The sequence below is a fragment of the Erythranthe guttata genome, chromosome 1 (genome assembly GCF_056151865.1).
Source record: "Erythranthe guttata isolate IM_541 chromosome 1, IM_541, whole genome shotgun sequence".
NCBI classification, from domain to species: Eukaryota; Viridiplantae; Streptophyta; class Magnoliopsida; order Lamiales; family Phrymaceae; genus Erythranthe; species Erythranthe guttata.
In genome coordinates, this window is record NC_142533.1 from 7,457,027 (window position 1) to 7,472,839 (window position 15,813).

The 15,813-nt window shown below is 36.8% G+C and overlaps 1 protein-coding gene across 1 annotated transcript; it reads right to left on the reverse strand.

Moving 5' to 3' along the window:
• Window positions 1–4,928: 4,928 nt before the first annotated feature.
• Window positions 4,929–6,828, reverse strand: LOC105948639 (transcription factor MYB4). The gene is made up of 3 exons (XM_012971863.2): window positions 6,624–6,828; window positions 6,035–6,164; window positions 4,929–5,516 (listed from the first exon to the last, which is right to left on the reverse strand). Exons 1-3 carry the CDS (start codon window positions 6,775–6,777, stop codon window positions 5,159–5,161), a joined length of 642 nt encoding a protein of 213 aa, XP_012827317.2. The 5' UTR covers window positions 6,778–6,828; the 3' UTR covers window positions 4,929–5,158.
• Between the last annotated feature and the right edge of the window lie 8,985 nt (window positions 6,829–15,813).

The following is a 15,813-nucleotide window of genomic DNA, read 5'->3' on the forward strand; positions in this document are numbered from 1 at the left end:
CCTATATATTGTAACATGACAGTGAATGAAAATGATATCACAATTTTACCAACTTCTTTATGGTATCTCAGCAATCTCTGTCTTAAGAACAGAAGTTCTCCATCTTTGCTTCTCCTTAATTTTTTTTTTCTCACTATCCATTCTCTCTTCTGCCTGCACAAAACCATGACTCATCAATCTTCCTCACCTAACAAAAACCCCACAGACTCTACATCACCACCTACAGATACTACCCCCACATCCACCCCAATATTTCAAAATAATCTCTCCCCTTTGAGTACTAATTTAATCTCTTTAAATGCCTCATCTCAAATTCCATTCAAACTCGCAAAAGATGGAGGAAATTACGGATCCTGGAAATCTCAAATGACAAATCTTCTCTTCGGCTATGGCCTGTTGGGTTATGTTGATGGTTCTCACTCATGTCCATTAACAAATGATCAGGAACAATCCTTTTGGCTTCGACAAGATCGACTTGTGCTACTAGCAATTCAATCGACTGTTCATAGCATAACTGGTCCAACGATTAATACTTGCTCTACTTCCGCTGCAGCATGGAGAAAATTGGAGACAAGTTATGCCAATCGTTCTAATACTCGTAAGCTCACTCTTTTGTCCACTTTGATGAGCACAAAGAAATAAGGAAAATCTGTCGCTACTTACATGAACAAGATAAAAAGTCTCGTTGATGATCTTGGTCTTATTGGTCATCCCTTGAGTGATGCAGAAATAATGGCCTACACTCTAAATGGCCTTATTGACGAGTTTAAAGAACTAACAATGGCAGTTCGAGTTCGTGATTCTCCAATATCATTTGAGGATCTTTACGATAAACTTCTTGATGAAGAAATGATTCTCAATCATGGAGAGTCCAAAGACGATGACACACAAATCACTGCCCAACTTGTTCAAAAACAAAACACTTATAAAGGCAAGGGCAACCAAGGAGGACCTAATGTCTACACAATATGGATCATGGCTATTCCACACGCCCTACCTCCTTTTCCAATCACTCTCGGCAACAACCAATCTACCGCCGAAACTCTCCTGGTACACGTTTTGGTGCAAGTTCCCAATCCTTTTCACCTTCTTGGAACACGAGTTATCATCAGACACAACGAGGGCAAACTCGCATTGTGTGTCAACTGTGTGATAAGCCAGGCCACGGTGCAAGAGTATGTCGCTCTCGCGGTCGGCCCTCCTCGACAAATTCTCGACCTGAGGCATATACTGTTGATGGCGACCCGAACAATACCAACAAAATTGGGTGTTGGATTCCGGGGCTACACATCATATTACATCCGATCTTCAAAATCTTTCCATGCACTCCAACTATGTCGGCAATGAGGATGTTATAGTTGGCAATGGTAATGGTATCTCAATCTCTCATATCGGTTCTTCTACCCTTAACTCTCCTTTTACCTCATTTACATTAGATAATATTTTATGTGCACCAATGATTAGGAAAAATCTTATCTCTGTTTCTCAGTTTTGTAAACAAAATCATGCTTCCATAGAATTTTTTCCTAATGATTTTCTTGTGAAGGATTTGAGCACGGGAGCATTCTTGGCCGGTGTAGAAACAACCTGTATGAGTGGCCTGCGACACCATCCTCCTCTCCTCCTCACAGTTTCTCTCCTTCAGCATTTGCTTCCCTCACATCTCAATTATGGCACCAACGTCTTGGACATCCATCTCTACCCATTCAGAAGAAAATCATGACTCGCAATAAAATTCGTGTTTCCGACTCTACTAATCCTTGTAATTCTTGCTTAAGCAATAAAAGTCACAAGTTAACTTTTAAAACCTTTTCAATTACTTGTGACAAACCCTTTCAAGTTATCTATTCCGATGTTTGGGGGTCCGCGCCTATCACTTCTATTGGAAATTTTCGATATTACATAATTTTTGTTGATTATTTTACTAAATATACTTGGTTTTATCCACTTAAATTCAAATCAGATGTTTCTAATGTTTTTGAAAATTTTAAGAAGCTCATAGAAAACTTTTTCCAAACTCATATTCAAACTATTTATACAGATGGTGGCGGTGAATATCAATCTCTTTCTCGTATTTTGGCAAAATTTGGTATTCAACATCTCACCTCACCCCCCTATACCCCCGAACATGTCGGCTCTGCTGAACGAAAACATCGTCACATTGTCGAGACCGGCCTTACTTTATTCCACCAAGCTTCTCTTCCGCCTCGCTTTTGGTCCTATGCTTTTCAGACTGCTACGTATTTGATAAATCGTATGCCCACGACCGTTCTCCAACACGAAACTCCCTACTGTAAGTTATTTGGACATCCTCCAAAGTACACATCTCTTCGTGTCTTTGGATCTCTTTGTTACCCATGGCTTCGGCCCTATACCAATCATAAACTTGAGGCACGATCCCGACCTTGTGTATATCTTGGATTTTCTCTTTCCCATCACGCATTCACATGTTTAGATTTTAAGACTAATAAAATTTTTATCTCAAGACATGTAGTTTTTTTTTAACACATATTTCCTTATAAAAATATGAAGTCATCCCAGTTGGATGTTACAAATCAGTCCTTCTCAAAATTATTCTCTCTTTTTACACAAAAACATTTTCCAAATACTTATTTTCAAATCCCGGACATTTCAACCTCTTCCATCTCCAATTTATCGCCCACAATAATTCCTACCACATCATCTTCTCTAGTGGTCCCCACCACTAGCTCTCACACTTTACCCACAAAATCATATTCATCACTTATTCCCTTGGATGCTAACTCGTCCCATAATGAATCCTCCACTTCTCAAAAAGATATGTCTACTCCTCAAGAAGGCACTCCTACTTCAGCCTCTTCCTTGGCTGATTCTCGTGACTCTCCAAATGAAGAAGTTGATCCTCCTACTCCAACTCCCAATCTCTCACCACCCCCTCCCAAATTGCCTATTCCCTCTCGGATGGTTACTCGCGCCCAAAACAATATCCACAAACCCAAGAGACCATTGTCGTTCACTACTACCACTGTTCTACAACCTAATATTCAAATCGAACCCTCTTCCTTCACCCAAGCCAATAAAATTTCTCAATGGCGTGATGCCATGAATGCAGAAATCCTAGCCCTTAAAAACAACGGCACATGGTCACTTGTTCCTTCCGAACCGACACAAAATATTATCGGTTGTAAATGGGTTTATCGCATTAAAAAAAATCCCGACGGTTCCATTGCTCGTTATAAGGCCCGACTCGTTGCTAAAGGATTCCACCAACGCCCAGGCATCGATTTTCATGAAACCTTCAGCCCGGTTGTAAAACCCGCCACTATTCGCCTTGTTCTCAGTATAGCAGTATCTCGTGGATGGATTTTGAATCAACTCGATGTAAATAATGCATTTTTACAGGGTTCTCTTTCTGACCATGTTTTTATGCAGCAGCCTCAAGGTTTTGTCGACCATCAAAATCCAACCCATGTCTGCAAATTACATAAAGCCATCTATGGTCTTCGTCAAGCACCACGAGCTTGGTATACTGAGCTGCACACTTTTCTTCTTGGTGCTGGATTTGTTAACTCCAAAAGTGATGCATCTCTCTTCATTCAGCGCACCACCTCTAATGTCATGTATCTTTTAGTATATGTGGATGATATTATTCTTACAGGAAACAACCCAAGGACCATTCAAAATTTTACCTCACAATTGGCTACTCGATTCTCCCTCAAGGATCTTGGTAATCTTAGTTATTTTCTCGGAGTTGAAACTATTCGTTCGTCTACTGGTCTTTTCTTATCTCAACGCAGGTACATTCTTGATCTTTTCCGTAAAACAAATATGCATGAATCCAAGGAAATCAACACGCCTATGTCTTCCTCTGAAACTCTCAAGTTAGATGATGGATCTCCACACCACGATTCTACCGAGTATCGGCAAGTTCTTGGGTCTCTTCAATATCTTTCACTTACTCGACCTGATATCAACTTCGCGGTGAACAAATTAGCTCAATTCATGCATCGTCCGTCTGCCACCCATTGGAATGCTGTCAAGCGCATTCTTCGCTACTTAAAAGGAACCTCTCACTATGGCTTATTTCTATCTGCTCGGTCTTCGTCACCTCTTCATGCATTTGCCGATGCAGATTGGGCCGGAGATGCCGATACACGCCACTCCACTTCTGCGTATGTAGTATTCCTTGGCTCGAACCCCATTAGCTGGAGCTCAAAGAAGCAATCCACTATTTCCCGATCATCCACTGAGGCCGAGTATAGAGCTATTGCTTCTGCCACTGCTGAAGTCAACTGGGTCACAAATCTTTTGGGTGAACTTGGTGTTACCTCTGTACCTCCAACCATTTATTGTGATAACATTGGTGCTACATACCTTTGTTCAAATCCTGTGTTTCACTCCCGCATGAAACATATTGCACTTGACTTTCACTTTGTTCGTGACCAAGTCGCTCGTAAGGTTCTTCGTATCTCTCATGTCCATACTTCAGATCAACTCGCCGATTCCTTGACGAAATCCCTTCCTCGTAAACAATTCCAGGTGCATCGAACCAAGCTTAGCATCCTTCCCGGATTCTTGCGCTTGCGGGGGCATGATAGAGCATCAATTTAGGAATCAATAACATAAACGTGGGGTGATACTATTCAGCCCACTGATTAGTCTCAATGTAATATTCTCTTATTTAGATTGATTTATTTTCCTTTTATGTGTTCATAATTATAGGAAACGGATATTATGTAAAGCCTATATATTGTAACATGACAGTGAATGAAAATGATATCACAATTTTACCAACTTCTTTAGCCAAAACCGAAGCAAACATTGCCTAAGCAATCCTACAAGACTCCTCTTAACAAGCCTTAAAATCTTATAGTGACTCACCTTTTCCTCTCTGACTATGGGATGAAAGATGTCTGCACACTCTATGAATTAATAATGGAGAAGAGAGGGCCACAAATATAATTCATAATGTAGAGGAGATAGACAACAAATATGAGTTACATATATTGTTACATAACTGGACCTTATTGACTTTAATTTATCTATCAAATAAAACAACCTTTAACTCTTTAATTGTAGAGCTACTACGTTAAAAAAAAAACGAAACGAAACGAGGTTAACGGACCATTTAATATAGAATTTTGCTTACAAATTCTTGATATCCATCCATCCAAAAGATTTAAGATTCTTCCTCAAGTTCAAGAAAAGTTTTGACCCAATTCAATCCTTTGGTTCCTTTTCTTGAGGAATCAATGCGTTCAACATCATCACCATCATCGTCGTCGTCAGAGCTCCAGTATTCGTCTCCATCTTTACTTTCTTTTGTTTCTTTTATAATCTCTATAGCCCCAGTACTGCAGCTACTTCCCACTGTTTTTTCGCGATCTTCGTTATTATTATCTTGCAATATTGTTGCAGTTGAGCTTGGTGCTGGTAACTTCTCCATTAACTTTGCCTTCTTCCTTAGATGTGCATTCCAATAGTTCTTTATCTCGTTATCCGTTCTTCCCGGAAGTCTTCCTGCAATCAACGACCACCTATACATATATTTATATAGAGTAAATTGTAAAAAAATTCCCGTTTGCAATTTTGAATCAACGAATGAATTTTTTTAAATAGCGCACTTTGTCTATTGTGATTTTAATGGTTGACCGAAGGTGAAATGACAAATATACTCTCTAGTAAAAATAAAATTAAAATAGATATAAAATAGAGGCCAAATTGAACCCAAAAGACACATGGATACTTTTCACTCCTATGAACATGGATATATGTAATATGATTCATAGTCATTACATTGCTTTTCACTATTTAATTAAACATGATTCATCTTCATTACTTTATATGTAATATGTTAATTATATGTAATGTGATCATATTCGTTTGAAATCGAGTACGTTCTTTACATGAGATAATACGTTTCGGAGGGAATGATATATATATATATATATATATATATATATATATATATATATATATATATATATATATATATATATATGTATATATATTATGTATATTCTTTGGATATAATTAAAAGAGAAATAAAAATTACCTATTTCCAAGGAGCCTATGAAGCCTGAGAATCAAATCCTCTTCAGCATCAGAAATATTGCCTCTCTTGATATCTGGTCTAAGATAGTTCAACCATCTCAATCTGCAACTCTTTCCACACCTATTCAACCCTGCACCAATTTATGTTAATTAATTCATACATCATCTCATCCATTCATGATGTATGAGTTATTGACAATAATACCCCTGTGTTGTATCGACTCGAATTTGTATCGAATTGCAGAAAAAACTACCCCCATCTCATTTTATTGGAAAACCCACTATGATTTATTTAAAAAAAAAAATAATAATATACATGTTTAGGGTTTATGTGTGCTAAAAAAAATTGAAGCATAAAATAATACAGCGTAATTTTTTAGCAATTCAATATAACATAGCGGTACTAATTGCAATAAACACCACGAGGATGTTTGGCCAAGCTTATAATAAGCTCTCCAAAAATTGTATAGTAAGATGATATTTAACAGCTTATAATAAGCTCTCAGCATTTTTGAAAATTCTCTTAAAAATAGTTTATAAAAAAAGAAAAAGAAATACACTATATGATATATATTTACAATTTTAATTACCTGATTTGAGAGCCAAAAATTTCCACCTGGTGGGGCCATGCATCTCTATGCATTGAGCTAGTTTCCTATCTTCATCTGCTGTCCATGAACCTTTGTTCAGAGCTGCCGCCGCCGACGATGATGATGATAATCTCTTCGCCATACATACATACATGCATATGTGTGTGATTTATGTGTGTGAATAAAATAAATACTTAATTATAATTATATGAAAAAAATGGTGTGATATATATTAATATATATGTATGAGAAAAGAAATGGAGGCGGTTGGTTAGGAGAAGAAAGCAGGTGCCTGCCCGGTTAGTAGTGCGCGTGTGAAATTCCACATTATATTATATATAAATATTCCTCATAAAAGGACAAACTACTTCACCTACCATACATACATTTACTAGCATTTATGTTGTGTGCTATCTTCTCATGCTCTTGTCTTTCTACTTTTGAGTAGCTCATTTTTTGCACCTTACTATTATATAGGATAAATTTATGTACGCGGTTCGGTTTCGGTTCCAATTGATTTTTGATATGCTTAATTGGCCCAGCTTAACGGGTACGATTTCTCAATAACTGGGCCACGAGCCCGATTTTAAAAACCACCGCAATGGAAGCCTAATCACCTTCAAAGAGTCCGACAATTACAATCAATTAATCTCAGCCCAACAAACTACTCTCTGAATTCTCTCTACAACATTTGCAATCCACGCGTCTGACTTGAGCGTCGGAGGAATTTCTCCCGAATTAACCCCCATCATAGTTTACGTGTGCTCTGATCGTAGGTATCTCGAGATCATTAAGCTCGTGGCTAGTGATCCACTTTACTCTTCCAACTCATCTTACTTCAACTACATTAGATGATCTATCTTTAGCATCATCAGTTTTGGTCTTAAATTTCCCCAAAAGGTCTCGTACTAGAAAAATTATCTCTACTTTATAAATAAATGATCTTTCCCATATGAAACTCATGTGGGACTTGACTAGCACCTCAACAAATATATTAAGCAATATGTTAATATTTAAAAGACATAATATAAATCTAAAATACAAGTCTTCGAAGAAAAATTGTAATCTAAAGGCGGCTAGTAATCCCAAAATTTCTAAGGGGAAGGCCTTACTAGGTGGAATTGGCAGGAATTCGATCGGACCGGTTGACTCCAGTTTTGATCTAAAATGCGGCTTTTTGTTTGTTTTTTTTTATGAAACGACGTCGTTTCATACTTTACGCTTAACAAAAAAAATCTGAATTAAAAAAATAAACATATCTTTTCATCTTCCAAGTAAAAACACGTACATACTTTGTCTTCCACGCTTCTGCACACAGCACATCAGCCAGCCGCCGCTGCTGTCTCGACTGGTTTTGTTTTTGGATTCTCTCAAAGATCTATACCAGTAAAGTTGCTATAATTCCCATTTTATAAACCAATGACATTTCCAATATTAAACTGATGTCATATGTTAATATTTAAAAGACATTATAAAGTATCATAATAGAAATCTGAAATACAAGTCTTTAATTTGAAGAAAAATTATAATCTAAAATGTATGCTTGACACATGCAAAATGTGAAGTTTAATTAAGAGATTTTTTGTTTTATTTTATTTTTTATGTGTAGCATATAATTTAGGGCAAATTACCAAAACCCCCCTGAGGTAAGCCTAAATAACGAAAATCCCCCCACGTTCTCGTAATTACGAAAACCCCCTTGACTAACGGTTTATCGATTTTCTTTAACCGAAAACGTGAAATGTCTATTATATCCTTATGTTAAATATGTAAAAAATAAAATAAAAATAAAGGAGGTTAAAAAAGCAAAGGCTAGCCTCTACAATACATTTGTATCAAGTATCCTCCCCTTTATCACCTTCCTTCTCCACCAAGTACCCCTTCTTTTCTCCTCTGTATTATATCTATAAATTTAAACCCAGAAACGTATTTTTTTTTTTCCATTAAAATAAATTACAAGATTTGACTCATGCTTTTTGTTACTGTACAATTAATAATTATGATGAACAGAAATCTCTGTGATGGCGCATTTTAAGCGACGCCATTAAAGCTGCCTCATCACCTTCCAACACTACTCACTACTCTCTTTTTTTTCTCCTTTACCTCATCTCCCCATTTTTTTTTCCCGATCAGGTACTCCTTAATTATTTAATTACTTTTTATATTTTTTTTAGTTATACGCCGTGTTTGGTTATAATTTTGATTTTTTTGATGATGCAGGGATTTTTTTTAATTTTTTTTTAGGAGTGACCGAAACCTGTTTGCGTAATTGCCCAAACGAGAAAAAAAAAATGCTTACATGCATAGCGCGTTCGAAGCAAGGTGGGGGTGATGAATCGCCGTCCATCGATCATAATCACCACCACCACCACCACCACTCTGTTGAAAAGATCAGCAACTCCGACGGCGGCGTACCTACTAAGCAGGCCGTTAGAACCCTCACTTCTCAGGTTTTGTTCATCGTTGATTCGTACATTTTTTGACATATTCATCTTCTGGTTTCGTCGGATTTTGGGGATATTTTCGCCTCTGAAATTTGGTGGTTGGGGGAAAATGTTCAATTTAGATCAAGGATATGGCGCTGAAGGCGTCGGGTGCGTACCGCCACTGCGCGCCGTGCGCGAATCAGCCGGCCGCGCAGCCGCGAAGAAACGGATCCTCTAATTCCGGGTCGTTGCAGGAGGACTGTGGAGGCCTGTGAAACAAGCTGGGTTTGGTTGATTCGGATCCTCCAATTCCGGGTCGGGTTTCTTCCTGAAGTTGTGAAGTGATTGGGGTCGGCCGGATTTCCGGGCCGTTGATTTCCGAGCATTTGTTGGTGATGCGGGATAGGAATATCGAGCGTTCGGCGAAAGGGGTAAAAGTTAAAGGGGCAAAATTGGTATTATCAGAGGAATATTCGGCAGAATCAAAAAGATTCTATCGAGTTTAACACCGTTAGAGCGATTTGTAAGATGTCTGCATACCTCAGGGGGGGTTTTCGTAATTACGAGAACGTGGGGGTATTTCCGTTATTCAGACTTACCTCAGGGGGGTTTTGGTAAGTCGCCCTATAATTTATCAATGTTGTTAGAATCGGACCGGTCGATTCGACCGTTATCTGCCATAAAATCAGTTCGTTCTAACCCTCAAAACTGGAGAAATTATGAACTATATATGACTAGTTGGATTATCAATTATTTGTTACTATTATCAACAATATGGGCGAGCAAGTCGGATCCATCAACCCGTTGAACCCGTTCAAACCCGATAAAACCGTTTCGCTAGGACCGGATGTATAGATTTATCAATAAGATTGGGTCTTGAAATGGAGAATATCCGCGTGTTTGGATCTAAATCGGGTTCAATTTTTTTTTAAACCCGTGAAACCCATCCTGTCCGCCATACAAAACGACGTCATTTTGTTTCTATCATGTAGTACAATAAATTTATATATATAATACATGGATAACGTATTTCTTACATGTCAAAGCTTATATATATAACGACGACATCGTCTTATTTTGTCTAAAGTTATTTGTTTTATTTTAAATATTGTATTATAAAACTTTGAATTTAGTTACTCTTTTTAATGGGTTTATTGTTCAAACATTTAATTTTAATTTACTCTTGACATTTATTATTGATGTTATTCACGTTTGTTTCAATTTAAGATTTTACGCTTGGTCATTCATTTTAATTTCTAAATAATTTTGCGTAAAACTTATAAGTTATTAAAAAAATAACATGTTTAATTTATGAAAAATTTCGACCCTGAAATTGGTCTTACTATAAACCCGCCATGGACCGGTCTATCCTAAACCCGTCGAAAACCCACAAGTTTGATTCTTTAAAATCAAGAAACGTTAGTTGACGGGACGAGGGTGAGTTTTAATAGGTAGCGCGGGTTTATGACCCGCGCACACCGCTAATCAACAAGTTCAAATGCCTAGTTAACTTTGGGGATAACAATAATTAAATATCATTAAAGCTTGCAGGCAGAAACAAATGGAAACGCATTTCAAATTGCATTCTGTGATGAATTGGAGATTTGGGGATATATGGAAAACTACGTCGTTTGGAAGGATGACATAATTAATTGCTAGAACTAATAATTTATGTATGAGCGTACTTTTATCTACAGCTAAGAAGCAGGTGACGGAAGGCTTGTGCATTGGGGAGCACGAAACCTTCTGAATTATTAGCTTTAACTAGGGTAGGTAGTAGTAGTAATTCAACCCTGATTTTATTGTCTTCATTTTGATGCTAGCTATATTTCACTATATTTTGCCATATCTTTCATTATATACCTTATTTGTGATAACTGAGTATTTCACTTTTGCCTTCATTTTGATTCATGTATAAGGTAGATTTTGCCATATCTTTCACTATATACCTTATTGGTGATATCTGAGTATTTCATTTTTGCTTTCATTTTGATACAAAAATTTGGTTAAATATTGGCAAGTACTTGGTGCCTAAAGATCCGAAGGTTAATACAATACCATCCAACAAAATATTAACCTGAACTGGACACCGCCCCCTGAGGGATGGTTTAAACTTAATATTGATGGTTCGTCTCTTTATAACCCAGGTATGGCAGCATCCAACAAAATATTAACCTGAACTCGACACCGTCTTGTATCTTTATAACCCAGGTATGGCAGCATCCAACAAAATATTAACCTGAACTGGACACCGTCCTCATAGGGATGGTTTAAACTTAATATTGATGGTTTAAATTCAAGACCAAATCAACACAAAAAAAAAAAAAAAAAAAAAAGAAAATTAAGCCAACAAAAAAAAGAAAAAAAAAGTTATCTCTCTAGAATGGAACCGTCTTCATCACCATCTTTACAACACCTTTCTTCCAACCCACCGCCGGAACCACCTCCACCTCCCATACCACCACCCTTTCAGCAACCACAACACCAGTTGTACCACCAACACAACACCCCCTCACCAGTCCCCTAGCCTAATCATGCCATCAAATTTTATGTGTAGCATATAATTTAACAATGTTGTTAAAATCGGACCGGTCGATTCGACCGTTATCTGCCATAAAATCAGTTCGTTCTAACCCTCAAAACTGGAGAAATTATGAACTATAGATGACTAGTTGGATTATCAATTATTTGTTACTATTATCAACAATATGGGTGAGCAAGTCGGATCCATCAACCCGTTGAACCCGTTCAAACCCGATAAAACCGTTTCGCTAGGACCGGATGTATAGATTTATCAATAAGATTGGGTCTTGAAATGGAGAATATCCGCGTGTTTGGATCTAAATCGGGTTCAATTTTTTTTAAACCCGTGAAACCCATCCTGCCCGCCATATAAAACGACATCATTTTGTTTCTATCATGTAGTACAATAAATTTATATATATAATACATGGATAACGTATTTCTTACATGTCAAAGCTTATATATATAACGACGACATCGTCTTATTTTGTCTAAAGTTATTTGTTTTATTTTAAATATTGTATTATAAAGATTTGAATTTAGTTACTCTTTTTAATGGGTTTATTGTTCAAACATTTAATTTTAATTTACTCTTGACATTTATTATTGATGTTATTCACGTTTGTTTCAATTTAAGATTTTACGCTTGGTCATTCATTTTAATTTCTAAATAATTTTGCGTAAAACTTATAAGTTATTAAAAAAATAACATGTTTAATTTATGAAAAATTTCGACCCTGAAATTGGTCTTACTATAAACCCGCCATGGACCGGTCTATCCTAAACCCGTCGAAAACCCACAAGTTTGATTCTTTAAAATCAAGAAACGTTAGTTGACGGGACGAGGGTGAGTTTTAATAGGTAGCGCGGGTTTATGACCCGCGCACACCGCTAATCAACAAGTTCAAATGCCTAGTTAACTTTGGGGATAACAATAATTAAATATCATTAAAGCTTGCAGGCAGAAACAAATGGAAACGCATTTCAAATTGCATTCTGTGATGAATTGGAGATTTGGGGATATATGGAAAACTACGTCGTTTGGAAGGATGACATAATTAATTGCTAGAACTAATAATTTATGTATGAGCGTACTTTTATCTACAGCTAAGAAGCAGGTGACGGAAGGCTTGTGCATTGGGGAGCACGAAACCTTCTGAATTATTAGCTTTAACTAGGGTAGGTAGTAGTAGTAATTCAACCCTGATTTTATTGTCTTCATTTTGATGCTAGCTGTATTTCACTATATTTTGCCATATCTTTCATTATATACCTTATTGGTGATAACTGAGTATTTCACTTTTGCCTTCATTTTGATTCATGTATAAGGTAGATTTTGCCATATCTTTCACTATATACCTTATTGGTGATATCTGAGTATTTCATTTTTGCTTTCATTTTGATACAAAAATTTGGTTAAATATTGGCAAGTACTTGGTGCCTAAAGATCCGAAGGTTAATACCATCCAACAAAATATTAACCTGAACTGGACACCGCCCCCTGAAGGATGGTTTAAACTTAATATTGATGGTTCGTCTCTTTATAACCTAGGTATGGCAGCATCCAACAAAATATTAACCTGAACTCGACACCGTCTTGTCTCTTTATAACCCAGGTATGGCAGCATCCAACAAAATATTAACCTGAACTGGACACCGTCCTCTGAGGGATGGTTTAAACTTAATATTGATGGTTTAAATTCAAGACCAAATTAACACAAAAAAAAAAAAAAAAGAAAATTGAGCCAAAAAAAAAAAGAAAAAAAAATTCTCTCTCTAGAATGGAACCGTCTTCATCACCATCTTTACAACACCTTTCTTCCAACCCACCGCCGGAACCACCTCCACCTCCCATACCACCACCCTTTCAGCAACCACAACACCAGTTGTACCACCAACACAACACCCCCTCACCAGTCCCCTAGCCTAATCATGCCATCAAATTTTATGTGTAGCATATAATTTATCAATGTTGTTAGAATCGTACCGGTCGATTCGACCGTTATCTGCCATAAAATCAGTTCGCTCTAACCCTCAAAACTGGAGAAATTATGAACAATAGATGACTAGTTGGATTATCAATTATTTGTTACTATTATCAACAATATGGGTGAGCAAGTCGGATCCATCAACCCGTTGAACCCGTTCAAACCCGATAAAACCGTTTCGCTAGGACCGGATGTATAGATTTATCAATAAGATTGGGTCTTGAAATGGAGAATATCCGCGTGTTTGGATCTAAATCGGGTTCAATTTTTTTTTAAACCCGTGAAACCCATCCTGCCCGCCATACAAAACGACGTCATTTTCTTTCTATCATGTAGTACAATAAATTTATATATATAATACATGGATAACGTATTTCTTACATGTCAAAGCTTATATATATAACGACGACATCGTCTTATTTTGTCTAAAGTTATTTGTTTTATTTTAAATATTGTATTATAAAGCTTTGAATTTAGTTACTCTTTTTAATGGGTTTATTGTTCAAACATTTAATTTTAATTTACTCTTGACATTTATTATTGATGTTATTCACGTTTGTTTCAATTTAAGATTTTACGCTTGGTTATTCATTTTAATTTCTAAATAATTTTGCGTAAAACTTATAAGTTATTAAAAAAATAACATGTTTAATTTATGAAAAATTTCGACCCTGAAATCGGTCTTACTATAAACCCGCCATGGACCGGTCTATCCTAAACCCGTCGAAAACCCACAAGTTTGATTCTTTAAAATCAAGAAACGTTAGTTGACGGGACGAGGGTGAGTTTTAATAGGTAGCGCGGGTTTATGACCCGCGCACACCGCTAATCAACAAGTTCAAATGCCTAGTTAACTTTGGGGATAACAATAATTAAATATCATTAAAGCTTGCAGGCAGAAACAAATGGAAATGCATTTCAAATTGCATTATGTGATGAATTGGAGATTTGGGGATATATGGAAAACTACGTCGTTTGGAAGGATGACATAATTAATTGCTAGAACTAATAATTTATGTATGAGCGTACTTTTATCTACAGCTAAGAAGCAGGTGACGGAAGGCTTGTGCATTGGGGAGCACGAAACCTTCTGAATTATTAGCTTTAACTAGGGTAGGTAGTAGTAGTAATTCAACCCTGGTTTTATTGTCTTCATTTTGATGCTAGCTGTATTTCACTATATTTTGCCATATCTTTCATTATATACCTTATTGGTGATAACTGAGTATTTCACTTTTGCCTTCATTTTGATTCATGTATAAGGTAGATTTTACCATATCTTTCACTATATACCTTATTGGTGATATCTGAGTATTTCATTTTTGCTTTCATTTTGATACAAAAATTTGGTTAAATATTGGCAAGTACTTGGTACCTAAAGATCCGAAGGTTAATACCATCCAACAAAATATTAACCTGAACTGGACACCGCCCCCTGAGGGATGGTTTAAACTTAATATTGATGGTTCGTCTCTTTATAACCCATGTATGGCAGCATCCAACAAAATATTAACCTGAACTCGACACCGTCTTGTCTCTTTATAACCCAGGTATGGCAGCATCCAACAAAATATTAACTTGAACTGGACACCGTCCTCTGAGGGATGGTTCAAACTTAATATTGATGGTTTAAATTCAAGACCAAATTAACACAAAAAAAAAAAAAAAAAAAAATTGAGCCAAAAAAAAAGAAAAAAAAAATTCTCTCTCTAGAATGGAACCGTCTTCATCACCATCTTTACAACACCTTTCTTCCAACCCACCGCCGGAACCACCTCCACCTCCCATACCACCACCCTTTCAGCAACCACAACACCAGTTGTACCACCAACACAACACCCCCTCACCAGTCCCCTAGCCTAATCATGCCATCAAATTTTATGTGTAGCATATAATTTATCAATGTTGTTAGAATCGGACCGGTCGATTCGACCGTTATCTGCCATAAAATCAGTTCGCTCTAACCCTCAAAACTAGAGAAATTATGAACTATAGATGACTAGTTGGATTATCAATTATTTGTTACTATTATCAACAATATGGGTGAGCAAGTCGGATTCATCAACCCGTTGAACCCGTTCAAACCCGATAAAACCGTTTCGCTAGGACCGGATGTATAGATTTATCAATAAGATTGAGTCTTGAAATGGAGAATATCCGCGTGTTTGGATCTAAATCGGGTTCAATTTTTTTTTAAACCCGTGAAACCCATCCCGCCCGCCATACAAAACGACGTCATTTTGTTTCTATCAT